General features: G+C 45.5%; 1 protein-coding gene across 6 annotated transcripts in view; it reads left to right on the top strand.

The window, feature by feature from the left end:
* The window catches only part of HSD17B3 (hydroxysteroid 17-beta dehydrogenase 3), a 69,317-nt gene extending 53,418 nt beyond the window's left edge, over window positions 1–15,899 (top strand). For 4 of the 6 annotated variants that reach the window (XM_054502494.2, XM_054502496.2, XM_054502498.1 and 1 more), the window contains 6 exons: window positions 1,419–1,454; window positions 4,607–4,641; window positions 5,819–5,900; window positions 6,851–6,916; window positions 10,308–10,457; window positions 15,635–15,899. In XM_054502494.2, coding sequence (XP_054358469.1) covers window positions 1,419–1,454; window positions 4,607–4,641; window positions 5,819–5,900; window positions 6,851–6,916; window positions 10,308–10,457; window positions 15,635–15,745 — 480 coding nt within the window. In that variant the 3' untranslated portion in view covers window positions 15,746–15,899. The remainder of the gene's footprint in view (window positions 1–1,418; window positions 1,455–4,606; window positions 4,642–5,818; window positions 5,901–6,850; window positions 6,917–10,307; window positions 10,458–15,634) is intronic. The other 2 variants (XM_054502495.1, XM_054502497.2) reach the window with 1 other exon arrangement.
* Window positions 15,900–22,860: the final 6,961 nt, after the last annotated feature.

Here is a 22,860-nt window from a genome sequence, read left to right as displayed (position 1 = left end):
GACATCTTCCTCCTCTGCACATCAAAACTTACCTGTCCATTGTCCTATTCTTCTGGGGTGCTGCACTCCACTTTATAAAGGGTAATTCTGCCTAACACATTTGCAGCTGTAAACATATATGGGAGAAGACCAGCTCTTTGGCTTTCTCTGTCTTCCCAGGTACTAAGATTTGTTTAACTTTCAGTGTGAGGGAAGTACATGACACAAATTCTATGGCTGGCAGGATTGTAAGTTCGGTAAACTTGGCTCAGATCCATGACTGCCATTGTTGGTTGGGAGTACATTTTTAATGGATTTAACAGTTCTTTTTTTTTCTTTTTGAGATGGAGTCTCCCTCTGTCGCCCAGGCTGGAGTGCGGTGACATGATCTCGGCTCACTGCAACCTCCACCTCCCGGGTTCAAGCGATTCTCCTGCCTCAGCCTCCTGAGTAGCTGGGACTACAGGCGCCTACCACCACGCCCAGCTAATTTTTGTATTTTTAGTAGAGAAAGGGTTTCACCATGTTGGTCAGGCTAGTCTCGAACGCCTGACCTCAGGTAATCCGCCTGGCTCGACCTCCCAAGGTGCTGAGATGACAGGCGTGAACCACTGTGCCCGGCCGCATTTAACAGTTTTTGAAGGCACAATTTGTTGACCCTTCCTTAGGCCCTGACCTTTGGAGTCATTAGGGCTACACCAATCTGAACAGGCTCTCATGCTTCCATTCCCCACTTCTGCAGGTATCCCATCGTCCTGTGTAAGCCCCGAGTCTGCTGCACTGGATGATAATGCCAGACTGCTTGGGCGCTGCTGCACATCCTCACCAAACTCCTGAACTCCTCTCTGGACCACACATCTCCTGTGTGGGCTCTGTCTCCCACACTGTGTTTCTGGCACAAATCTATGTCTCTCCATGCAGCAAGTTCCAGGGTTGCTCCTCTGCCTGTGTGTGTCTGTTTGTGCTAGTGTCTGTGTCTGTCCTCTTGTCCTTTCTCTTTATCTTGGGTGATTCTAGTGGTTTCTTTACCTGCCCTCCATAGCCCAGAACTTCTACCTTATATTATACAACCATTTGCCTTTCTGTTCTCCTAGACTCACATAGGCTAACCCCTCTTCCTCCAGCTGGGAATGGAGTAGCTCCCTTTGAAAAACCGTATTTATATTCCTCCAGGAACATAGTTCCAAGTTTTCCAGGAAACTCTTAATTGACGTCTAGTCAAGATGACGTAGGTACAGAATGACAGAATGGGAGTCAGATGTTTCTTGATGCTAGTGCATGCTTGCTGGAAGGCAGTTATGAGCCTAATTTGCAGGGTGAGTGATGAAACCGTTCAGACATGCACTTTGGCCCACTTCATGGTTCTTTAGCACCAACTACTTTCCAGGAGAATTTCTTTAATCATCCGGCTGATGTGTGGTTGTGATTATTTATTACAGAGCCTCATCCATTGTAACATCACCTCCGTAGTCAAGGTATGTGATCAATATATGTGCGAAATGCATTAACATGTAGTAACTGTTGAAATTTGGCAACTCAGGAGAATTGTGCCCATCCACTGTAGAAGCAGGATTCTTTGAAATCGAACCACACTTAGTTGAGAGGCCATGTCGTGGTCTTGTAATTGTCTTGTTCTGTTTTTCATCTAGAAAATACAGTAATAGATTCAACTCTCCCTTGTATCTGAATTCTATTTCTGCTTTCAGTTTTGTCACACGTCAGAACATACTAAGCTCGATGATGCTGAAACGTATTCAGGATTCCAAGGCAACTCTAAAAAAAATTAGTATCTTCCTCTAATTTTAGGCTTTGTAGATAGAGGAAAGCTCACTCTGGAAAACTGACGGAGGGTGTGTCTTGGATTTTCTGGACTTTTGTTGTTCAATAAATATTTGTTGAATCAAAGCTCAAATTCATCTGTGTTCTGGTCCCAGCACAGCTACTAATTAGTTGGACAGCATTGGACAAGTTATGTAGCCTCCTTGAACTTGACATTCTGCATCTGCTATTAAAAGGCTGTGGATCAGCTGGGCGCGGTGGCTCATGCCTGTAATCCCAGCATTTTGGGAGGCCGAGGTGGATCACCTGAGGTCAGGAGTTGGAGACCGTCCTGTCCAACATGGTGAAACCCTGTCTCTACTAAAAAATGCAAAAATTAGCCAGGCATGGTGGCAGGCACCTGTAATCTCAGCTACTCAAGAGGCTGAGGCAGGAGAATCGCCTGAACTGGGGAGGCAGAGGTTGCAGTGAGCCGAGACTGTGCCATTGCAGTCCAGCCTGGGCGACAGAGCAAGACTCTGTCTCCAAAAGAAAAAAAAAATGGCTGTGGATCAAGAGATGTCTTAGGCACCATTCAGCATTCAAGTTCTTTGATAAGGGTCAGCTGTACAAAGATGTATAGCACGAGTCCCTCAAAGCTATCCTATGTAGACAATTTAGAGAAAGGTACTGTTTAAGAATGGTCACAGCTTGTGGCTGCCTGACTTGGTGAGTAGACGAGGATTTTGTGTGAATGACGTGTTTCCCCTTCCTCTGGGGATAAAGCCCTCTTCCTCTACTAGGGCACGTGGCTTGTGAGTGAGCTCTGAGCTTCCCACCTGCACTAACCCCACACCTTGCTCAGTACACAACATTCACAGCTGTATATGGCAGCTCTGGAAGGTCAGTGGGACTGCAGTGATGAGTAAAGTCTGATTCCTGATTTCAAGGAGCTGGGACCCTGGTTGGAGAGTAGCAGAAGGCTCAGTCTCACCCATCTGAACAACGTGGACTGGCAGTAGGGGAGGACAGATTTCCCAAAGAAAGCCAGGTTGCTGTTAAGATAAGGAGGGGAAATGGAGGCAGAGTAGACAAAAAAAATTTTTTTTTCAGGTGAATAATTTGGGCTGACAATAACTATTTGGTTGTTTTTCTGTAAGCATGCTGGTATTTTATGGTTTCCTGCTCAGTTGCTATTGGGTACACACATCTTTTTGTGCTTAGCAATGGATGGCTTTTTGGAGTCCCCAGCTGATGTAATTATGAGTTTTATATGTCTGTCATCTGCAGCCTTATCACTGAAGTCTTTCACGTTATTTTACAACTGACCTTTTAGTCTTGGGCTGTTTGATCATAGGCATTTCTCAAATGCACTTGACAACCCTCTGACTCCTTTAGCAGAGAAATGCTTTGATTTGTTTAAAAAAATTATATATTAATAGACACTAAGTTCCCTAAGTAACAAAGAAAATAAATTGAAGTTTAGCTTCTAAGTATACCATGCCCCAGTGAACCGTGCTGGTTAGAAGCATGACTGGTGAAGCTGCACTATTTTAAAGAAGCCATCTGGAGATGGTCGAGTTCTCTTTTGGGGCAGGGATGGGAGAATATGCGTTTGAGGGCAAAGGGAAGGTGGAATAAGAAACTGAATATTGGAAGCCTTGAGGCAGGGACCCACAAGATTCAGTGTTGTCTCTCTAATTGGGATCATTCAGCCAACAGGGCTAGTGAGTTCATTTGGGAGGCTTTGAGGCAATGTGGATGCTGGCTGACAAGGCTCATATAATATCCCTAGGAAGTCATTCACGGAAAGCGGGCTGACACTAACTCGGCCCTCATCCTCCCTCTTCTTCCCTAAAATCCAGTGTTGCAGAGGCAGCCCAGTGGTGCTAGAGAGCCCCACCCCCTCCACTGCCCTGGCCCCCTGGCCCTCTGGCCCCCCAGCAGAGAAGACGTTCCCTGGAGGCTCTGAGACAGGCTGGGGCCTGGCCTGGGAGCGGGCACCTCTGAGGAGCTGCTGCAGGGCCCCTGGACAGCATGGAGAAATGGGCAGCCTGTGTCTTCCGGTCCCCAGGTGCCTTGATGTCTCCACCCCTCTCCTTTCACTTGGGTCCCTTGTCTCAAACCTGCTGCATTCAGGATCTGCTCCAGGCCTGCCAGGCCTGATTGCGTCAATTCTACCTCAGAGAACATTTCAGTCCATGGGGTTGCCTCTTCCTTCATTTGTAAAATGTGTACCTTGTAATTTTGAAACAAAAAGTTCTTTTAGGCTCCTGAAATGGCAGGGAAGACCTTTTCAGGGGTCTCTAGGCTGGGAGGGGAAGGGGCCTCTCAAGGCTCTTGTAATTCCAATACACAGGAGTGGCCATGCGCTGTGTCCACAGAGCTATTTCACAGCCTAGCTGCAGGCTGCGTAAGCGGTTGCTGTTGATTCAGAGAGGTGTCCTTCTCTCTACAGAGTCTTGTTAGGTTTCCCCGTAGTTCCCCAATTCCAACTCATGGCCGGTCCACTTTTGCCTGTCCCACAGAATGAAGAGTATCATGGGAACCTCAGTGTTGGTCCCACAGCTATAAGCCAATTCCCCCAATTTTTCACTGCCCTCATTTTCCAGGAAGACATTAGCTTTAGGGGGAAGAAACCAGAGGCCCCAGAGCAGCCTGTCATTTGTCTAGGTTGGCTCCTGTGGGTTCCAGCCAGACTCTAATGTGGCCAGAGTGACCTCCAATGAGTGCCAGGAATTTTCAAGCCCATCTGAGAAGATGAGGCTCTTTCCCAGCTTCCTCCCGCGCTCCCTTCCCTGTTTCCATCCTGCCCCCTTGCACTACTACTTAGTTCCTTGTCGGGCTTACCTTTGGCCTTCTCTTGTAGATGACACAGCTAATTCTGAAACATATGGAATCAAGGTAAGGCCTTCTTCAAAAAGGTGTGGAGCAACATGGCCTCCCTGCCCTGGCGGTCAGCTAACTCAGGGACTGGGGACACAGAGTCCATCTGGCTGTGCTTTAACAAACGATAACAGCTATGATGAAAGCACACAGTGATTATGGGAAAAAAAAACATAACATTCTGGGCCAGGCCAGCTCTGCAAATAGACAAGCTTATGTGAAGGTCAAATGTAACACACATCGGAGGGAGGAAGAGAACGGCAGTTTCAGCACACACTGGATTAAAGAAAAATTAACTAATGTTGAGTGTAAAAGAAAACTTCAGAAGTTGGCCCGAGATCAGGACCATCTCTTTGTTAGGAATTTCAGCTTTTGTCAGAGAGAATACTCCGATTTAGTGTGAAAATTGCTGCTGTGTCAGCTCCTCCACTTATTCCATATTTATGTCACCCTATTCCAATGCCCATTTGTGAGTTGGTTTTTCTCAGGTGTGTTCATTAAAAGCAAATGCTTGATAGCTTATCTTCCCTAGAGGAAGAAGGGGCTTGGCCTTGGATTCTAATTTGCAGTTTCTTGTCCCCTGCCCCTCCATTGAATCCGTTTAATTGGGAAGGATTAAGAATACTGAATTTCAAAAGGACAAGTAAGGCTCCTGGAGACTTGCATAGGGTATCTGTGTGAGCAGGTCCTGGACTGTGAAATTCTATCCAAGACAATATTCCACCGTGTGACATCTGTCCTGCTGTGGGTCCTGAGTCCAAAGGGACCGGCAGCTCATGTGGTCACATTTAAGGGAGAAGGATTCTCTCCCCTTAAATCCTGAGCTGAGCTGGTTATCAGTATTTTGGTGGAGAGACCTCAGTTGTAGCACAGCCTCTGTTTCCAGGAGCAAGCCCCTCACATTATGTGATGTCACATGACTGCCAGGTGGCATCACTGTGCGGCAGGAATTCAGACATCGCTGTGTGGTGCCCTCCAGGGGAAGGTAGGGGAAGTTCAGACATCGCTGTGTGGCCCCCTCCAGGGAAAGGTAGGGAAAGTTCACTTACCATTCCTAGAAGCTGAGCCCGTAGCACTTGCGGAAGCCTAGAAAGGGCCGAGTCTGGCAGTGTTCACAGGGTCCCCTTTGTTTTCTTTGTACTCAAGGTCGGGTAGGGCAACAAAGCCATGGGAACTTTGCTTCTTTGCCTTTCAGGCGGAAAGGTCTCATCCTGAACATTTCTTCCGGGATAGCCCTGTTTCCTTGGCCTCTCTACTCCATGTACTCAGCTTCCAAGGTGAGTGATGTCTTGACTTCCAAGTCTCTTCCTTCTTCCTCTTATTTCTCCCAGTTGGCAATTTCCTTTGATCATCTGGCAAGTTGTTGGAAAGGTTTGCCCGGAGACGCTCTCTTATGTGCAGGGCTGAGCTAGTCACTGGGAAGTCCAAGAGGAAATTAGAATAAAGCACCTGCTCTGGGCACACGAAGCCCTGCGGTGCACAGCTTGGCCAGCCTCTGGGGATGCCAGCCCCATTCACCTCCTCTGAGAGCCTTTGCCATCTTCCTGCTGACAAATGACACTGTAGCTTCCTTCCAGACTGGGAGATCTAGCCTGGTGTCCCCATGCCCTAGTCATAAAAACAGCCTGAGGAGGAGGGGGTGCTGTACAAGGGAGGTTAATCTATGCAGTGGCCCTAGGGATGGATTTATCCCAAAACAGACTTTCCTGCTGAGTGGGAGGTCCTCTTCCCAGACCGGGGGATGAAGTGCTAACTCCCATCAAGGCAAGCTGGTTCATTTTTTCCCTTACCCTCTTTCTGCTCCACTCTCCAGCTTTATTAAGGCGTATTTGACAAATAAAAATTGTGTCTATTTATAGTATGCAAGGTGATATTTTGATATATGTATATGTTGTGAAATGATCAAATCAAGCGAATTAACGTATCCATGACCTCACATACTTACCGGTTTTTTTTTTATGGTGAGGACCCCTGAGATCTACTTGCTTAGCAATTTTCAGGTATGTGGTCTATGATTGTTAGCTTTTGTCACCATGCAGTATAGTAGATCTCCAGAACATATTCACCCTGTGCAGCTGAAACTCCATAACCTCCGTACCCAGAGTTCCCCACTCTATTTTAAAGTCTAGCAGGTAGTGTCTCTGCAGTGCCCCTTGAAGTCAGAGGAAGTTGGCTCTGACGAGGGAGCTCACTCTGGGGCCTCAGGTGTCTCTCCTTCTTGCTCCAGGCATTTGTGTGCGCATTTTCCAAGGCCCTGCAAGAGGAATATAAAGCAAAAGAAGTCATCATCCAGGTGAGGTGGGCAGCTGTGGAGTCTTTGTCATCATCCAGGTGAGGTGGGCGGCTGTGAGTCCTTGAGAAGGGTTACTCTGGACCTCCCGCAGCTGGGGCCACTGCCTCCTGTGGGTCTGGCTGCGCACGTGTAGTCAGCAGGAAGATGAGCTGGGGACGCCACGTGGGCTTTTGGGGTGCCTCAGTCCCACCTGCTGCTGTGGCTCCTGTTGCCCTCCCCCGTGCCCTGGGTGCTGGAGGAGGAAATAGGGGAGGGGAGTGGCTGCTCAGAAATGCTGTGGACCTTCTTGCTATCTGATGCTTCATCAGAGCAGACGTTAGGGTTGGTTGTGGCTTTTCCTCTCTGACCCCGGTACAGGACACAGGCTTATGTGGGAGGAATTCTGGAGAAGAAGCAAACAAAACAAAACTGGGCACTTGATCCAAGTTTGAACGAGGGGAGGGGCTAGTCACCAGGGGTGGGGTCCTTCTGTGATGGGCCACAGAGGTCCCCACATTCTGGTTCTCGAGCAGGTGAGGAGGAGGCACTCTGCTTCCCTTCCACCTATGTCGTGGAGATGACCTGTCCTCACCTAGGCAGAGCTGGGCTGGCACTGCCTGCTGCAGGCTGAGCAATGTGATCCCTAAAGTGTCAGTGATTTATTTGTGCTTGGTTCAGCAACAGAGTTAGAGTTAGGTAGTTTCTGGAATGTAGAATAAACAGAGTTTTTGTTTTGTTTTGTTATTGTTGTGTGGGAAGAAGTTTTATGATATACTATTAGAAATGGAGAAAGGCACACTCAAAATTATATCTTGGAAATTACTGCTGCACACACTGATTTTCAATTAAAATATCCAGTGAGAGTATTTTAGGCGGCTGTTCCTATAAACTAACCAGCTACAGGGTAAAGCTTATTAAGTAGGCAGATATGAGTTAATGGTAGGAATTTGGCCAATAATATCATTTCTGAGCCATAGTGAGTGGTTGTAACAGCTTTGCCACCGGGTCACAGTCCCTTTCTCTGCCATGCAGAAGCCGTCTGACCCATCAGAAGGTCCTGCTTCCATGCTGGGGTCTCTGTGCTCCCACTCCCAGCTGAAGCTGGGGTTTCCCTTTTGTAATGCTGCAACTCTGTCTGGGCTAAGTTTGCTGCAGTAAAAAATAACCCCTAAAATCTCAATGGCTTAAAACAACAAAGTCCTATTTTGCATTCACGTGACACATCCACTGTGGGTTCACGGAAGACATTGGCTCACTGTGCTGACACAGGGCCCCAGGGTGATGGAGCAGCCGACATGCCAGAGGAAAAGGAGTGGGAAGTTCTAGTGGGTCCTGCTTTGACAATGAAATGCTCTGGCCCAGAGATGACACATGTCACCTCTGTTCATAAATCACTGGCTAACTCTGGTTGCATGGTCCTACACAGCCACAGGGGGCCAGGAAGTGCAATTCTATTATGCATGTGTCTGGAAGAAGAAGGAACCAAGAATCCTTGGTGATTTCTAAACATGAATGATCATCGCAGCCACCTGCTTCCTAGCCATGTGACCCTCAGCAGCATCTTATCTTGATCCTTGGGACACAGCTGCCGAGGTAGTGGGTACCATGGAGCAGCAGGGTCAGAAGGAGATGTGGGTGGGGAAATGGTGTCCCTTGTCCCTTCCCTGATGCAGAGAACTTGGAGGTGCTCTTCTAGCAAGGAGGAGAAAGTGAAAAGACTGTGATGTTTCAAAAACCAATTGGCCTCTCCGAACGCACACTCAGTAAATACTCGCTGAATTAATAAATACTCGCTGAATGAATGAAAAAGTATGTACTGTGGAGTTGGGTTTGAATTTCATCACAGCTCTACCACTTATCATCTGAGTGATCCTGGTCAGCTTGTTTAAACTCTGTGAGCCTCAGTTTTCCCATCCATAAAAAGGGGCTTATAATCCCTGCTTATATCTCTGGGTTATAGTAAAGATCTAACGAAGAAATAAGTACATATGTTTAAACAATATTTATTGAGCCCCTATTTTGTACATACAGGTGTTTTGTCAACCCAAAATCACTTAAGAATGAAAATACTTATCATTACTTCCCTATCTGGAAACTGTGGTGGAGAAAGCACACTCCTTATATTTCTCAAAGAGTAACACTTTGAGATCCTTGGAAGAAAAGTGTTATACAAATTAATCATGCTTCAATTTCCATAGGAACCTGCTCATTTGGATTAACTGACTCATAATTGGGTTCAATTATGAAATAATGTAATTCCAAATGTGATGTGGAGAAAAATAAAACCTATAAAACTTTTGCGGATTTTTTTTTTTTTACTTTTTCTTTTCTTTCTTTCCTTCTTTTTTTCTTTTTCTTTTCTTTTTTTCTTTTTTTTTTTTTGACAGGGTTTCACTCTGATGTAGCCCAGGCTGGAGTGTAGTGGCACGATCTTGGCTCACTGTAACCTCTGCCTTCCAGGTTCAGTGGATCCTCCTGCCTCAGCCTCCTAAGTAGCTAGGACTACAGGCATGTGCCACCGTGCCTGACTAATTTTTCTATTTTTAATGGAGTTGAGGTTTTGCCATGTTGCTCAGGCTGGTCTCGCACTCCTGGGCTCAAGCAATCGTCCTGCCTTGGCCTCCCAACATGCTGGGATTACAGGCATGAGTCACCATGCCAGCCTTTTTTCTTTCTAAAGATGCCAAACCCTTTGTTCTAGGAATAAGGTAATAAAACCCCATTATGAATCCCCATGCCAGGCCACAATGTGGTTAGCCCACAGGTGGAAACATGGTGTTGGGTTTTTAGGGCACAATGTGTGATTGTTTTTCTTACCACAACAGGAAAAGGTTATGAGGTGTGTGCTACTCTTTGTTCCTAACTGAAGTGTGAAAGTGGGAATCCAGAGTGCTTTCAGTTGCTCCAACTTTGGTTATATGTATTAGAAACAAACTTCTGAGATAGAGTTGCCAGATTAAATACAGGACCTCCAGTTAAATTTGAATTTCAGATGCCTATGAATAGTTTTCAGTATGAGTATGTCCCATGCAATACTTGGGACACGATTGTGCTGAAGTGGTTTTCATTGTTTGTCTGAACTTCAAATTTAACTGGACATCCTGTATTTTTATTTGCTGTCTTGTAACTCGGTTCTGAGAGAGAGACCCGAGTTCTTCCCATTCACACTGTGTGTTGGGCAGGGCATTTGGGCCACCTGAGGTTGACTGGGTAGGTTCTCATCTTGAGAAACCAAATTTCTGATTCCCAGCTCTGTGCCAGTACTGTGCCTTTTTCCACTGAAGATCTTAAAACTTTGCCTAGGAAGAGAAGGGTCGGGAAATGGTGGGATGGGGACTCGAGTGTTAATTTCTCAGAGTCTTCTTCCTGGGGTGGATTGCTTCTGTGCCATGGTCTTTGTTTCCTGTTGTAGGTGCTGACCCCATATGCTGTCTCGACTGCAATGACAAAGTATCTAAATACCAATGTGATAACCAAGACTGCTGATGAGTTTGTCAAAGAGTCATTGAATTATGTCACAATTGGAGGTGAAACCTGTGGCTGCCTTGCCCATGAGATCTTGGTAATTGATAACTTCTCCTTTTCTTGAAGCCAGGGAGGGAGGACATGCAGGTGGCCCTGGCAGGGCTGGGCTAGCTCTTCCTTGCTGCTGGAGCACTCATTGATGTGTTAATATAGCCAGGGACAAGGACTATGTGGCGAGGCGGGGAGAAGCCAGAGCCTGGGAGCTCAGCCTCTAGATAACCCTGAAGTTGGCAAGTCTCATTCTTGGCTGCCTCCCTCCTCCCCTCAGAAAGTAAGGTGGCTCCCAGGAGCTGTTGGGCAGGGAAGACCAAGATATATGGCGCTTCCACGTGGGGGCTGCTGTCTTCTTTTGACCCTCTATTCCAGTCAGTGTTTAGCTGTCAGCTCTCCAGGGAAAAAAACAAAACAAACACAAACCACTTTGATGTGTAGCATTTGACTTCCATGGTATAAATACTTCCAGCATGGCTGAGTTTCAGCCACCGACATGACGCTGTGTGCATGAATTGAGGAGTGCATGGTGCACGCAGGGCTCTTTTTTTAGTTTTCATTTTTATTTTACTTTAAGTTCCAGGATGCACGTGCAAAACGTGCAGGTTTGTTACATAGGTATACATGTGCCATGGTGGTTTGCTGCACCTATCAACCCATCATCTAGGTTTTAAGCCCTGCGTGTGCTAGGTATTTGTCCTAATGCTCTCTCTCCCTTTGCCCCCCATCCTCCGACAGGCCCCGGTGTGTGATGTTCCCCTCCCTGTGTCCATGTGTTCTCATTGTTCAACTCCCACTTATGAGTGAGAACATGTAGTGTTTGGTTTTCTGTTTCTGTGTTAGTTTAATGAGAATGATCGCAGTGGGCTCTTATGAGTGAGTACAAGCCAGCTCCAGCATGCCACAGATCCAGCATATGGCAGAAGAGGCTCTTACCACTCCTGGGCTGCTTTTAAAAACAAACACAAACATGAAACAAAGGTAGACTTGAGTATTGCTCACTAATACTGAAACAAACATAACATTGGCATAGCTGTGACTCCAGTCCCACCGAAGAAAGTTAGATGGGGTTTCCTTACTTACCCGTCATCTGTCAACTTCCTCCTCTGTCTCACTGGCTTTTCTACTGTGGGAACTGGATCTCTCTCTCTGTCTTTCATGGATGGTAGAAGGATTCATGGCTCCATGCGCTGAAGTCTCCCAAAGCATTCCTTTATCTGCTGGGACTTAAAGAAGACTCTGGCAAGACATATTGAACTTTCTCAATTACTTGCTATTTTTATGTAGAACCTCAACAATGTGCAGAATCACCAATGTAACTCACACTACAAAGCAGACATGCAGAGAGGATATAAGGTCTTTCTTTTTTCTGTTGCTGATCTGGTCTTTTCCCAGATCACTACTTGCTGCAGGAAAATTCATCGAATGTCCAATGAGTCTAAACTGAGTTTGATCTAGTCATCTCAACTGGCCATTTAGGAAATGTACTCTTAGTCTGTTATTTAGGGGAGAAGTGTTCAGTCTTCCCTGGAAGCTCCCTTCTTCCTGCGCCTCTCACTAGGTGGCGCTGGGAAAGGATGCCCTGTGGTCCATGACGATCCTTCCATGTGTGTGGGCTAGTGTCCTGGGTGGCTGTTCACCTTGCTGAAGTTTATGTCTGTCGAGGATGAGGGAGATGAACCTTTCTGTCCTTTTGACTTGGCCAGTGGATACCCTGACAAGGTCTCCCCAGCTACTGAGGGCAGCAGACTGCTGTACTCTGCCAAACATCCCCCTCCAGCTACAGGCCCAAGGTCCATCTGCAGCTTTGATCCACATAGACCTCTGGCTGCTATCTCTACATCAGCACCAACGTGGACCTGAAGGAAGCTGGGAAAACCAAATCTCAGCACCTGTCTCACCATGCTGAGATAATTTCCTGTGGTTGGACCCCAGAGGAGAGGGGGCCATGGCCCCTTCTTTGCCCTCAGTGCCACCCTTACTCATGAATCACAGTTCTCCATCCTTCATGTGCCAGGCCTTATCCTTCAGCCCCCAGCCTAGGCCAGAGCTCACATCCGACAGAGGACACACTTCTGACCATGCCTTTCTTTTTCTCTCCTCCCACTTCCCACTATCTCCAGGAAAGAAAAATTACAGATTTTTTTTTTTTTTTTGAGATGGAGTCTAGCTGTTGCCCAGGCTGGAGTGCACTGGTGCGATCTTGGCTCACTGCAGCCTCCACCTCCCAGGTCCCAGCGATTCTCCTGCCTCAGCCTCCTGAGTAGCTGGGATTACAGGTGCTCTCTGCCACAACTGGCTAATTTTTGTATTTTTAGTAGAGACAGGGTTTCACCATGTTGGCCAGGTTGGTCTCCAACTCTTGGCCTCAGGTGATCTGCCTGCCTTGACCTCCCAAAGTGCTGGGGTTACAGGTGTGAGCCACCAAGCCCAGCTAAAACTACAAATTTCTTGTGCACTTTCTCGGTGTCACAGCTTAGCCCTCTCCAGTTGGGATGGCGTCCCTTCCACCTTCAGGAGGACTCTGTGACCTTAGTCCTCCAGGATGCTGATGGCTTAAACAGAACTCATCAGCATCTGAAAAATGTTTCCTTGTAGAAAAATAAACATTTTATTTTTATAAAAATAGAATAAAATTTTATTTTATCTTGACACATGGTCAAAGTTGAATATTTTGTTTAATTTTGACATAGCCATGTTGCCCAGGCTGGAGTGCAGTGCAGGATCACAACTCACTGCAGCCTCTTTGAACTCCTGGGCTCAAGGGATCCTCCCACCTCAGCCTCCACAGTAGCTGGGACTATAGGCACATGCCACTACATCCAGCTAATGTTTCAATTTTTTTTTGGTAGAGACTGGGGCTCACTTTGTTGCCCAGACTGGTCTTGAACTCCTGGGCTCCAGCTATCCTCCCGCTTTGGCCTCCCAAAGTGCTAGGATTACAGGTGTGAGCCACTGTGCCCGGCCTGAATATTTTCTTGACCTTTCCTTTTAATTTCTTAGATAACAGATTCTAATTTCTTCAGGCAAACAGTTGCAAAGAACAGACCAGGAAAAGGAGTTTTTGTATCTGGTGAAACAGGAGAGAAAATAAATGAAAATACCTTAATTATTAAAGCCAATTTCGAGTTTTCCAGGATTTAGAAAGCTGATTGTATCTAAAGAGAGAGACAATCATGTAGAATCAAATGGTAAATAAGCGACCCTTTTATTTCCAAGAGGCCAGGCAAAGATAGCATGCCCTCCACCCACAGGGAGCATGGGGCTGGAACTGAGGCAGGAATGGAACCCCTACCTACAGAGACCCTGTCGTGCTTGGAGGCTTCATGCATGTTGCCTCACTTAGTTGTCCTAATAATCTTGTGAGATAGGTCTTAGAGTCGCCCTTTTACAATGGAGGAAAACAAAGCTCAGAGCTGCAACAGCTGGCCCATGGCCACCCAGCTGGTAATGGTGAAGCTAGAATTTAAGTCCGCTTTTGTCGGGGCCACAGCCTTTTCTGGCTCCTACATGGCCCTTCCAGGCTGGGAAGGGGTAGACAAAGATGGAGATGGAAGAGGGACTCTTTTAGGACTTTTTAAAGGGGGCTGGAATTGTAATTTATTTTGCTTATTTTCTTTATGGCTGACCTCACTATGGCAAAACATTTAGTTCAAGACAGAGCTACTGAAAGGGCTTGATTTTGCTGTGAGATAAGAAAGCTCGGAGAGAAAAATGAAGTTCTTGAGGAAGAAGTTGTGTTGATTCAGCGACGTGGCTAGTGGGAGGAGAGGTCAGCTTTGGGCTCCCAGAAGCTGTCATTAGTCTCTTGTCTTCAAATATCTCAGAGGAATGCAGAGATCTGAGGATCTGAGCTGGCTGGCAAAACATGAACAGCTCCCCTAAAAGCTCAAGTTTTCCTCTGGTTGGAATCCTGTTGTTCTGTAGGGAATAGGTAGATTGAGGCATGTTGGATTAATAAAGTTATGGTGTGAACAAAATGATTGCATATGGGGTCCTGGACCCCAGAACTGTGCAAGACACAGTTGCAATTTGGTGGCAAGGAATCTTTCAAGGCCTGTACCTACAGCCTGAAATACATTGAACTGAAGGCTTCCCCCTTTTTGAAAAGCAAGTGCTGCATGTCGATAATCTATACCTTTCTGTGACTGACTTCCATTCATCCAGGCTTCACGTATTTCCTTAGTGCCCACTATGCCTTGGAGTTGTGCCAAATGATGGAAAGCATTTCTGATTCTCTCCTGGATCCTCATTTTATTTATTTATTTATTTGTGACAGACTCTCGCTCTGTCACCCAGGCTGGAGTGCAATGGTGTGATCTCAGCTCAATGCAACCTCTACCTCCTGGGTTCAAGCGATTCTCCTGCCTCAGCCTCCCGAGTAGCTGAGACTACAGGCATGCGCCACCATGTCTGGCTAATTTTTGTCTTTTAGTAGAGACAGGGTTTCACCATGTTGGCCAGGCTGGTCTCGAACTCCTGACCTCAAGTGATCCACCTGCCTTGGCCTCCCAAAGTGCTGAGATTACAGGTGTGAGCCACCATGCCTGGCCCAGGATCCTCATTTTAACAGAAGCTTGGTAGAAAGGACTTGAAGACAAGTGGGGACATACTCACTAAGAGAAAAAGTAAGTCAGGGAGGTAGTTAACACAGAGTTCTCTTCATTTAGAATTTCCGGACCGGGCACGGTGGCTCACACCTGTAATCCCAACACTTTGGGAGGCCAAAGCAGGAGGATCACTTAAGTCCAGGAGTTTGAGAACAGCCTGGGCAACATAGTGAGACCCTGTCTCTGAAAAAGAAAAAAAAAAGAAAAAATTAGCCAGGCATGGTGACACACTCTTATGGTACCAGCTACTCAAGAGGCTGAAGTGGGAGGATCCCTTGAGCCCAGGAGGTTGAGGCTGCAGTAAGTTGTGATCATGCCACTGCACTCCACCCTGGACGACAGAGCAAGACCTTGTCTCAAAGAAAAAAAAAATTCCTTAGGGCTGATCCTACTAGGTCGTCCAAAGGAGTGTAAAAGGACTGGCTCCTTTGGTGTCTGAGAAAACCTTGTGTGCTGAGAAAGTGCCACAAGACCTTTAAACTTTATCAATTACATAAAAGGTTCTGGGGCTCCACTTTAGTAGTCAGAAAAAAATATTTTTAAAGACCACAAAGATGAACTGAGGTACTTGTTATTTCTTCCTCCCCGACACTGATGCTTCTCTCTGTTTAAGGCGGGCTTTCTGAGCCTGATCCCAGCCTGGGCCTTCTACAGCGGTGCCTTCCAAAGGCTGCTCCTGACACACTATGTGGCGTATCTGAAGCTCAACACCAAGGTCAGGTAGCCGGGCGGTGAGGAGTCCAGCACAACCTTTTCCTAACCAGTCCCATGCTGGCTGAAGAGGTCCAGAGGAGCAGACCAGCACTTCAACCTAGTCTGCCGAAGATGGAGGGGGCTGGGGTCACAGAGGCATAGAATACACATTTTTTGCCACTTTACTTGAGTCTGAAGATCTCTGGGAAAGTTGTGGTGCCAATCTGTGCTGTCATCCTGAAGTGCTCACCTGTTCTCAAACAGGGTTCCTGAAGGACCCAGGAAATTGGTGTGAACCAAAAAGTGTCTGAGACAGATCTCAATCATTTAGAAAGTTTATTTTGCCAAGGTTAACAACATGCACCTGGGAGGCAAGTTTGTGCCTTTCTCCAATGATGATTTTGAAGGCTTCAATATTTAAAGGGAGAATATTGGGGAAAGAGGAAGAAATTTTGCAAAAGTATGGCCAGATAAGAGACAAGCGGTTGCATTCTTTTGAGTCTTTGATCAGCCTTTCACCAAATACACAATTCACATGTGGGAGGGGGTAGAGGAATAGTCACTTATGCCTTGTCTAGCTCAGTGACTCTGGTTTTTTACATCAGAGGAAGCAATCAGATGTGCACTTGTCTCAGGTGAGCAGAGAGATGACTTTGAGTTTTGTCCTTTCTCTCCATCCTGTGAAGATAAGTGATCAATTTACATTGTCAGGATAAAATTCTACAGAACCATTTTAGGGTAAAGATCTTGGGACACACAAGGAATTTCCTAGTGGGCAAATTGCAAAGGAGGTCTGTAGCTTTTTTTCTTTGTAGTCATCTTATTTAGGAATAAAATGGGAGGTAGGTTTACCTGACGCAGCTCCCAGCTTGACTTGTCCCATTGGCTTAGGGATTTTGGGGTCCCAAGATTTATTTACCTTTCACATTGAACAGAGGAAGATGTCAGGCAACAGTTACATCAGGCCAGTTTCTGGTCTCCTCCCGACCCATATCAATGAATGCAACACCAGCTTTATCTATTTTATTTATATTTGAGGTTCTATGTAAGACTGTTGGTAAAAACAAAAACATATGATAGGATACTCAAAATGTTTAAAAAACCCTTGCTCTAATGCAGGAGTTGGTAACTAGAAATGAGGTTTCTGAGGGTCTCCAACTCTTGGGGTGCTGGGGACACATGGAGTGATGTGTCCAGCCCTAGGTCTAGAATTATCTGAAGGACTGCATCCTTACTTGTCAGGAGATTGAGGGAGTTGTTGGCTGGGACCCCAGCAGGGGCTGTCACATGAAGCACCTATGCATGGCCTCTCTGAATGGCTGCTTGGTCTTCCTCGAAGCATGGTGGCTGCCTTCCAAGAATGAGCATCCCAAAGAAAATTGGGAGGAAGCTGTACTGTCCTGTATGACTTACCCCTGGAAGTCACGTGGCATTGTGCCCAAGCCCTCCCAGATTCAATGGGAGAAGATGCAAAACCTGCCATGGGAAGAGTGTCCGATGGAATGGTGGATATTGTCATGCTCATCTCTAGAAAATGTATTCTCCATTCATCCATCTTAGTGTAAGTGTTTGTCCTAGCATCTACCTATTATGATGAATTACTTGGCCTTTCCACTGGCACTAGAGCGACTTATAAAAGTGTAGACACTGTGTTTCTAGAACCTTCCAATCAAACCCTGGTGAATTGGCCTTTCAAGAACAACTTCTACAACCAGCACCTTAGGCGAGAACAGAGACACACTTCAGCTTAAATGGCCTGGGGCAGATATTTAGAGGTAAATTTTAGATGTGTGATACAGGGGTTTTCTAGTGTAATAATCCTAGGTTGATTTGCACGGTTGTCCAACAAGCTTCTTGAGGGTTCTTAAAGTAAGAGAGAATTTCCTAACAGTAAAGGCCCCAAGACGTTGAACTGACTTCTTACGAAATGAGGGCAGAAAAACTCCATATTTTAAGATCTTTATCCTCATCATCATTAGTAGTAGATAATAGCTATCATTCATTAAACACTAATTGTAGTCAGGGACTATGTAAAGCCTCATAACAACTGAAGAAGTAGGTACTATTAGTATTGCCTTCATTGCACAGATGAGGAAACTGAGGCATAGAAAACTTAACACGTGTGTGGGTTCACTTGACCAGTGAGTGGCAGAGCTGGCGTTTCCCACACACCTTGGCTAAAGCAGAACAGTAGAGCCCTAGGTCTGGGCTAAGTTTATTTAATCGAAATTAATGGCAAGGGATGAACGCCGTGTCCTCAACTCTGTATATTTCACTCTCACATGTTGTGGAGGCAACAGGAGGGGAGCCAGGCTTCTGCAGCCAGGCCCATATGTCTGGATTTCAACACTGACCACTTTCCAAATTTACTATCCTCTGGGAATCATTCAGGAACAGGGAGGCCTGCCAAGTTTCACTGACCTTTTGTTTCTGCGGAAGAGTACTGGGCTCTTGTTTCTTGCCTGATTCTCTTATCTTTGGAGGGCTTGGGACCCCAGGGCCCAGCATCAGAAGCCGGCCGTTTTGATAGACGTGTTCCCTCTGCGTCCTTGCAGCCTTCCATCTGTGCTACCTCCCAGGAAGCCGAAGGCCGCAGAGTCCCTTTCGGATGGCACTGGGAGCAGGAAAATGAGGTGATTATGGGCTGCTGCTCCAAGAAGTATTGGCAGCTGTTGCTGGGGCAGCTCCCTGGGGTGTCATCCCTTTCTTGCTCTTGTGGATGGGAACCAGAGCACCCCACTTCAAAGACTCTGTAAGCCAGGGCTTACCAGAGAAAGCTGAAGAGTCCAGGGCCAATTTTAATCAGTTTCTTGTGCTTCTCATGCCAAGAGAGATGATTGTCCTCACTATAGTTCATCCACGGTGCGGCGGGCTCAGCGGGGCCTGACTCGCTACTGCCCTCTAACGTTCTGGGAGAGAAGCTGTTGGGTCTTTCCTACCTAATCTGGTAGAAATGTTAGAACAGAGGCTAATTTGGGGAAAGAAATCTCAATTTTTTGAGCTTCTTTGTGTGTGTGCGCGCGCGCATGTGTGTGTGTAAGGCGCAGGGTCGCTAAGAAAGAAAGAAAAGGAGGCGAGAGGAGGAAAGGACCTGTTTCAGTTTCACAGGCTCTGGCAAGGTGACTGAGGAGGCGCCAAGCCCCTTAGCCTCTTTGGGCTCTGGTTACCTCATCAGTAAAATTAGAAGGTTTTATACATGATTTTTATCCTTTTTTGTTCAGCTCTTATAGTCTATAAATCTCCAGTAAGTTGTGGAAATAAACTGTCTTTTAAAAATCTTTAAAAAAACATTTTCCTAATTAGATATACAGTGTAGAAAATAGAAAAACTACCAGAAAAATATCAGAAAATAGAAATCCCAGCATTATCCTACCATCCAGAATGAACCACTCTTCACTGATTGTGAATTTCCTTTTATAATTTTCATGTGTGTGTGCTTGTGAGTCTAAGTGTAGATTTTATATTCTGCCTTTCCTCTTAAGATTAAAGCATATTTCCTCGTGATAGTAGCTATTCCAAAGATGATTTATAATGTTTGCTTAATATTTGTTCATAGTACCGAACATAATTTATTTTACCATCCCTTTTTTATGTACATTTAGGTGTTTTCTGATTTTAAAAATCTTATAGGCTGGGCACAGTGGCTCACACCTGTAATCCCATCACTTTGGGAGGCCAAGGCAGGATAATTGCTTGAGCCCAGGAATTTGAGACCAGCTTGAGACATAGTGAGACCCCTTCTCTATAAAAATTAAAAAATTAGCCAGGTGTGGTGGTGCACACCTGTGGTCCCAGCTACCTGGGAGGCTCAGGCTAGAGGATCTCTCTTGAGCCCAGGAAATGGAGGCTGCATGAGCTGAGATCACGTCACTCCAGTCTGGGCAACAGAGTGAGACCCTGTCTCAAAAAACGAACAAACAAACAAACAACCCCACAAAACCTTATAACAACATCCATCCTTGTATGCGCATTTTCTTGTTGTGATGTTTCAACTTCTTTTTATACTTTAATTCACATACTGTGTGATTCACCCATTTAAAGTATACAATTCAGTTGTTTTTAGTATAGTCACAGAGTTGTGTAACCATAATCACATTCAACTTTAGAGCAATTTTAGAATATTTTTGTCACCCACATGGAAACACAATAGCCATTAGCAGTCACTCCACATTCCATACCCGAACCCCCCAGCCTTAGGTAACCACTGACGTATTTTCTGTCTCCATTGACTTGCTTATTCTGGACTTTTATTTTATTTATTTATTTATTTATTTATTTATTTATTTATTGAGATGGAGTCTCACTCTGTCGCCCAGGCTGGAGTGCAATGGTGCAATCTCAGCTCACTGCAACCTCCACCTCCTGGGTTCGAGCGATTCTCCTGCCTCAGCCTCCCAAGTAGCTGGGATTACAGGGGTGCACCACCACGCCCGGCCAATTTTTTTGTATTTTTAGTAGAGACAGGGTTTCACCATGTTGGCCAGGCTGTTCTTGAGCCCCTGACCTCAGGTGATCTGCCTGCCTCAGCCTCCCCAAGTGCTGGGATTACAGGCATGAACCACTAGGCCTGGCCGTATTCTGGACTTTTAATGTAACAAATATAAGATGTGGATTTCTGTTTTTGACTTTTTCCACTTAACACCATGTTTTCAAGTTTCATCTATGTTATAGCATGTATTAGTACTTCAGTCCTTTTTTATTGCTGAATAATATTCTTTTGTATGAATAGACCACATTTTATTTCTTAGTTCATCAGTTGATGGACATTTAGATGGTTTCCACTTTTTGGCTATTGTAAAGAATGCTGCTATAAACATTTGGTACAAGTTTTTGTGCAGATATATGTTTTCATTTCTCTCAGTTATTTACCTAGGAGTAGAATCGCTGGGTCATGTGGTCACTCTGTGTTTAACCTTTTGAGGAAATGCTTCACTTTTCCAAAGTGGCTGAGTCATTTTACATTATCACCAGCAGAGGGTGAGGGTTCCAAGTTCTCTATATCCTCACCAGTACTTGTTATTTTTCTGTCTTTTTGGTGATAACTATACTAGTGTGTATATGAAGTGGTATCTCATTATGGTTTTCATTTTCATTTCCCTGACAGCTAATGATTTGAGCATCTTTCATGGGTTTATTGGCCATTTGTATATATTCTTTGGAGAAATGTATACTCAGATACTTCATTCATTTCTAAAATGAGGTTGTTTGTCTTTTAATTATTGCTGTGTGTGCATTACCAATTATTTCCTCAGAGTAGGATTCCTGGATAAAAAGTTTAATTTTTTTTTTTTTTGAGGCAGAATCTCACTGTTGTTGCCTGACATAGAGTGCAATGGCGCAATTTCGGCTCACTGCAACCTCTGCCTCCTGGGTTCCAGCAATTTTTCTGCCTCAGCCTCTCGAGAAGCTGGGATTACAGGCGCCTGTCACCACGCCTGGCTAATTTTTGTATTTTTAGTAGAGACGGGGTTTCACCATGTTGGCCAGGCTGGTCTCGAACTCCTGACCTCAGGTGTTCCAGCTGCCGCGGCCTCCCAAAATGCTGGGATTACAGGGGTCAGCCACCACGCCCAGCCAAAAAGTCTAAATATTTTTAAGGCTCTTTATATTTATTACCAAGTGATTTATAGAAAAGTTGTATAAATATACACCTCCATCTTAGCAGTGGTTCTCAACTGGGGAATGATTTTGTCCCCCAGAAGACATTTTGTATGTTTTGCAAAAATGTCTGGCAACGTTTTTGGTTGTCACAACTCAGGGAAGGAGAATGCTCCTGGCATCTCTCACTGATAGAGGCCAGCGATGCTTCGGAACATCCAACAGGGCACAGCACTGCCCCTACCCCCAACCAACACAGAATTATCTGGACCCAAATGTCAGTATTGCCAATGTTGAGAAACTTGACCTGTAGTTAATGGGGGTACCCATCTCAATATTCCATTGTTTTCATCCAACCATTCTTTCTTTTAGAATTATGTTAAATCCTACCTGGCCAATGATTACCATTATACTATTGAATTATTCTCCTTTGGACCAGTATGTCTTCTATCACTAAAAGCTGGAGTGTGAGATATTCAACTCACTCCCACAAGTATTTGTTAAAGCCCACTGTGGGTTATTTATTGCTAGAAACAGAGCAGGGTGCAGAAAATCAACAAGACAGTAACTCGAGGGCTGTAATGATAGTGATGAGTTATTACTATCTTCAATAGCTAATATATGTTATACACATGTGCACGTCCACTCATCACTGCACACCGTGAAGTAGGTATTTTATTGGTTAGATTTGAGTTCAGTTGCGGACTTATAGTTGTGTAGTAGAAACTTCAGCAGCGGTTTATCAAATGAGGATGTTTATTTCTTTTTTGCATAAAAATCCATAGGTAGGGAGTCCAGGGCAGGAATGGCAGCTCTGTTCCAGGAAGGTTTTAGGGCCCCTGCCTACTTACCACTACTCTGTTCCTATGGTGTCCAAGATAGTGGTGGCTACATCTCCAGTCAGCACATCCACATTCAAGACAATAAGATATTGTCTTGATGATGATTCAAGACAACAAGATGGAAAAAAAAGGATGATGAAAGAGAAGCAAAGAGTGTATGCCTGTTTTATTTTAAAGAAGATTCCTAGAAGCTGTCACATGATGTACTCTTATTTCTCACAGGGAGAGTTTAGTTATACACCCACACCTAGCTGCGAGGGAGGCTGATATTCTGTAAGACTGTACACACATCTCAAGACTTCTATTACTGGGAAAAGGGGGTAACAGATAAAGGGGGAAACAAGAGCAGCCGCCGCACAACTTTTTCCTGGCCCTCAGAGGGAAGGACATAGAAGCTCAGGGACATTAAATTGCCTTCAGTTACATAGATTAAAAATGCTAGACCTGAGACTTGACCCCAGCTCTGTCTGAAAACAAAGTTCATATTTGTTTGTTCTCCTGCTCTGTCACCTCACCTTTCACTTAATAGTTTAATGAGCTACCAAGACATCAGTTGCACAACATGGCAGATATTATTTAAGTGTTAGAATACGTGGCATAGAGTCCTGGCTGTGGTTTGAAAAGCTCACAGGTGCCAACCCTTTGCCAAAGCTCAGGAGAGAGCACAGGGGAATCTGTGCAGCAGAGGCCCTCACTGGGGCATGGA

This window comes from Pongo pygmaeus, chromosome 13, assembly GCF_028885625.2.
Source record: "Pongo pygmaeus isolate AG05252 chromosome 13, NHGRI_mPonPyg2-v2.0_pri, whole genome shotgun sequence".
Lineage (NCBI taxonomy): Eukaryota > Metazoa > Chordata > Mammalia > Primates > Hominidae > Pongo > Pongo pygmaeus.
Note: the sequence above shows the minus strand (reverse complement) of the source record. Positions and strands in the feature narration are given on the sequence as shown.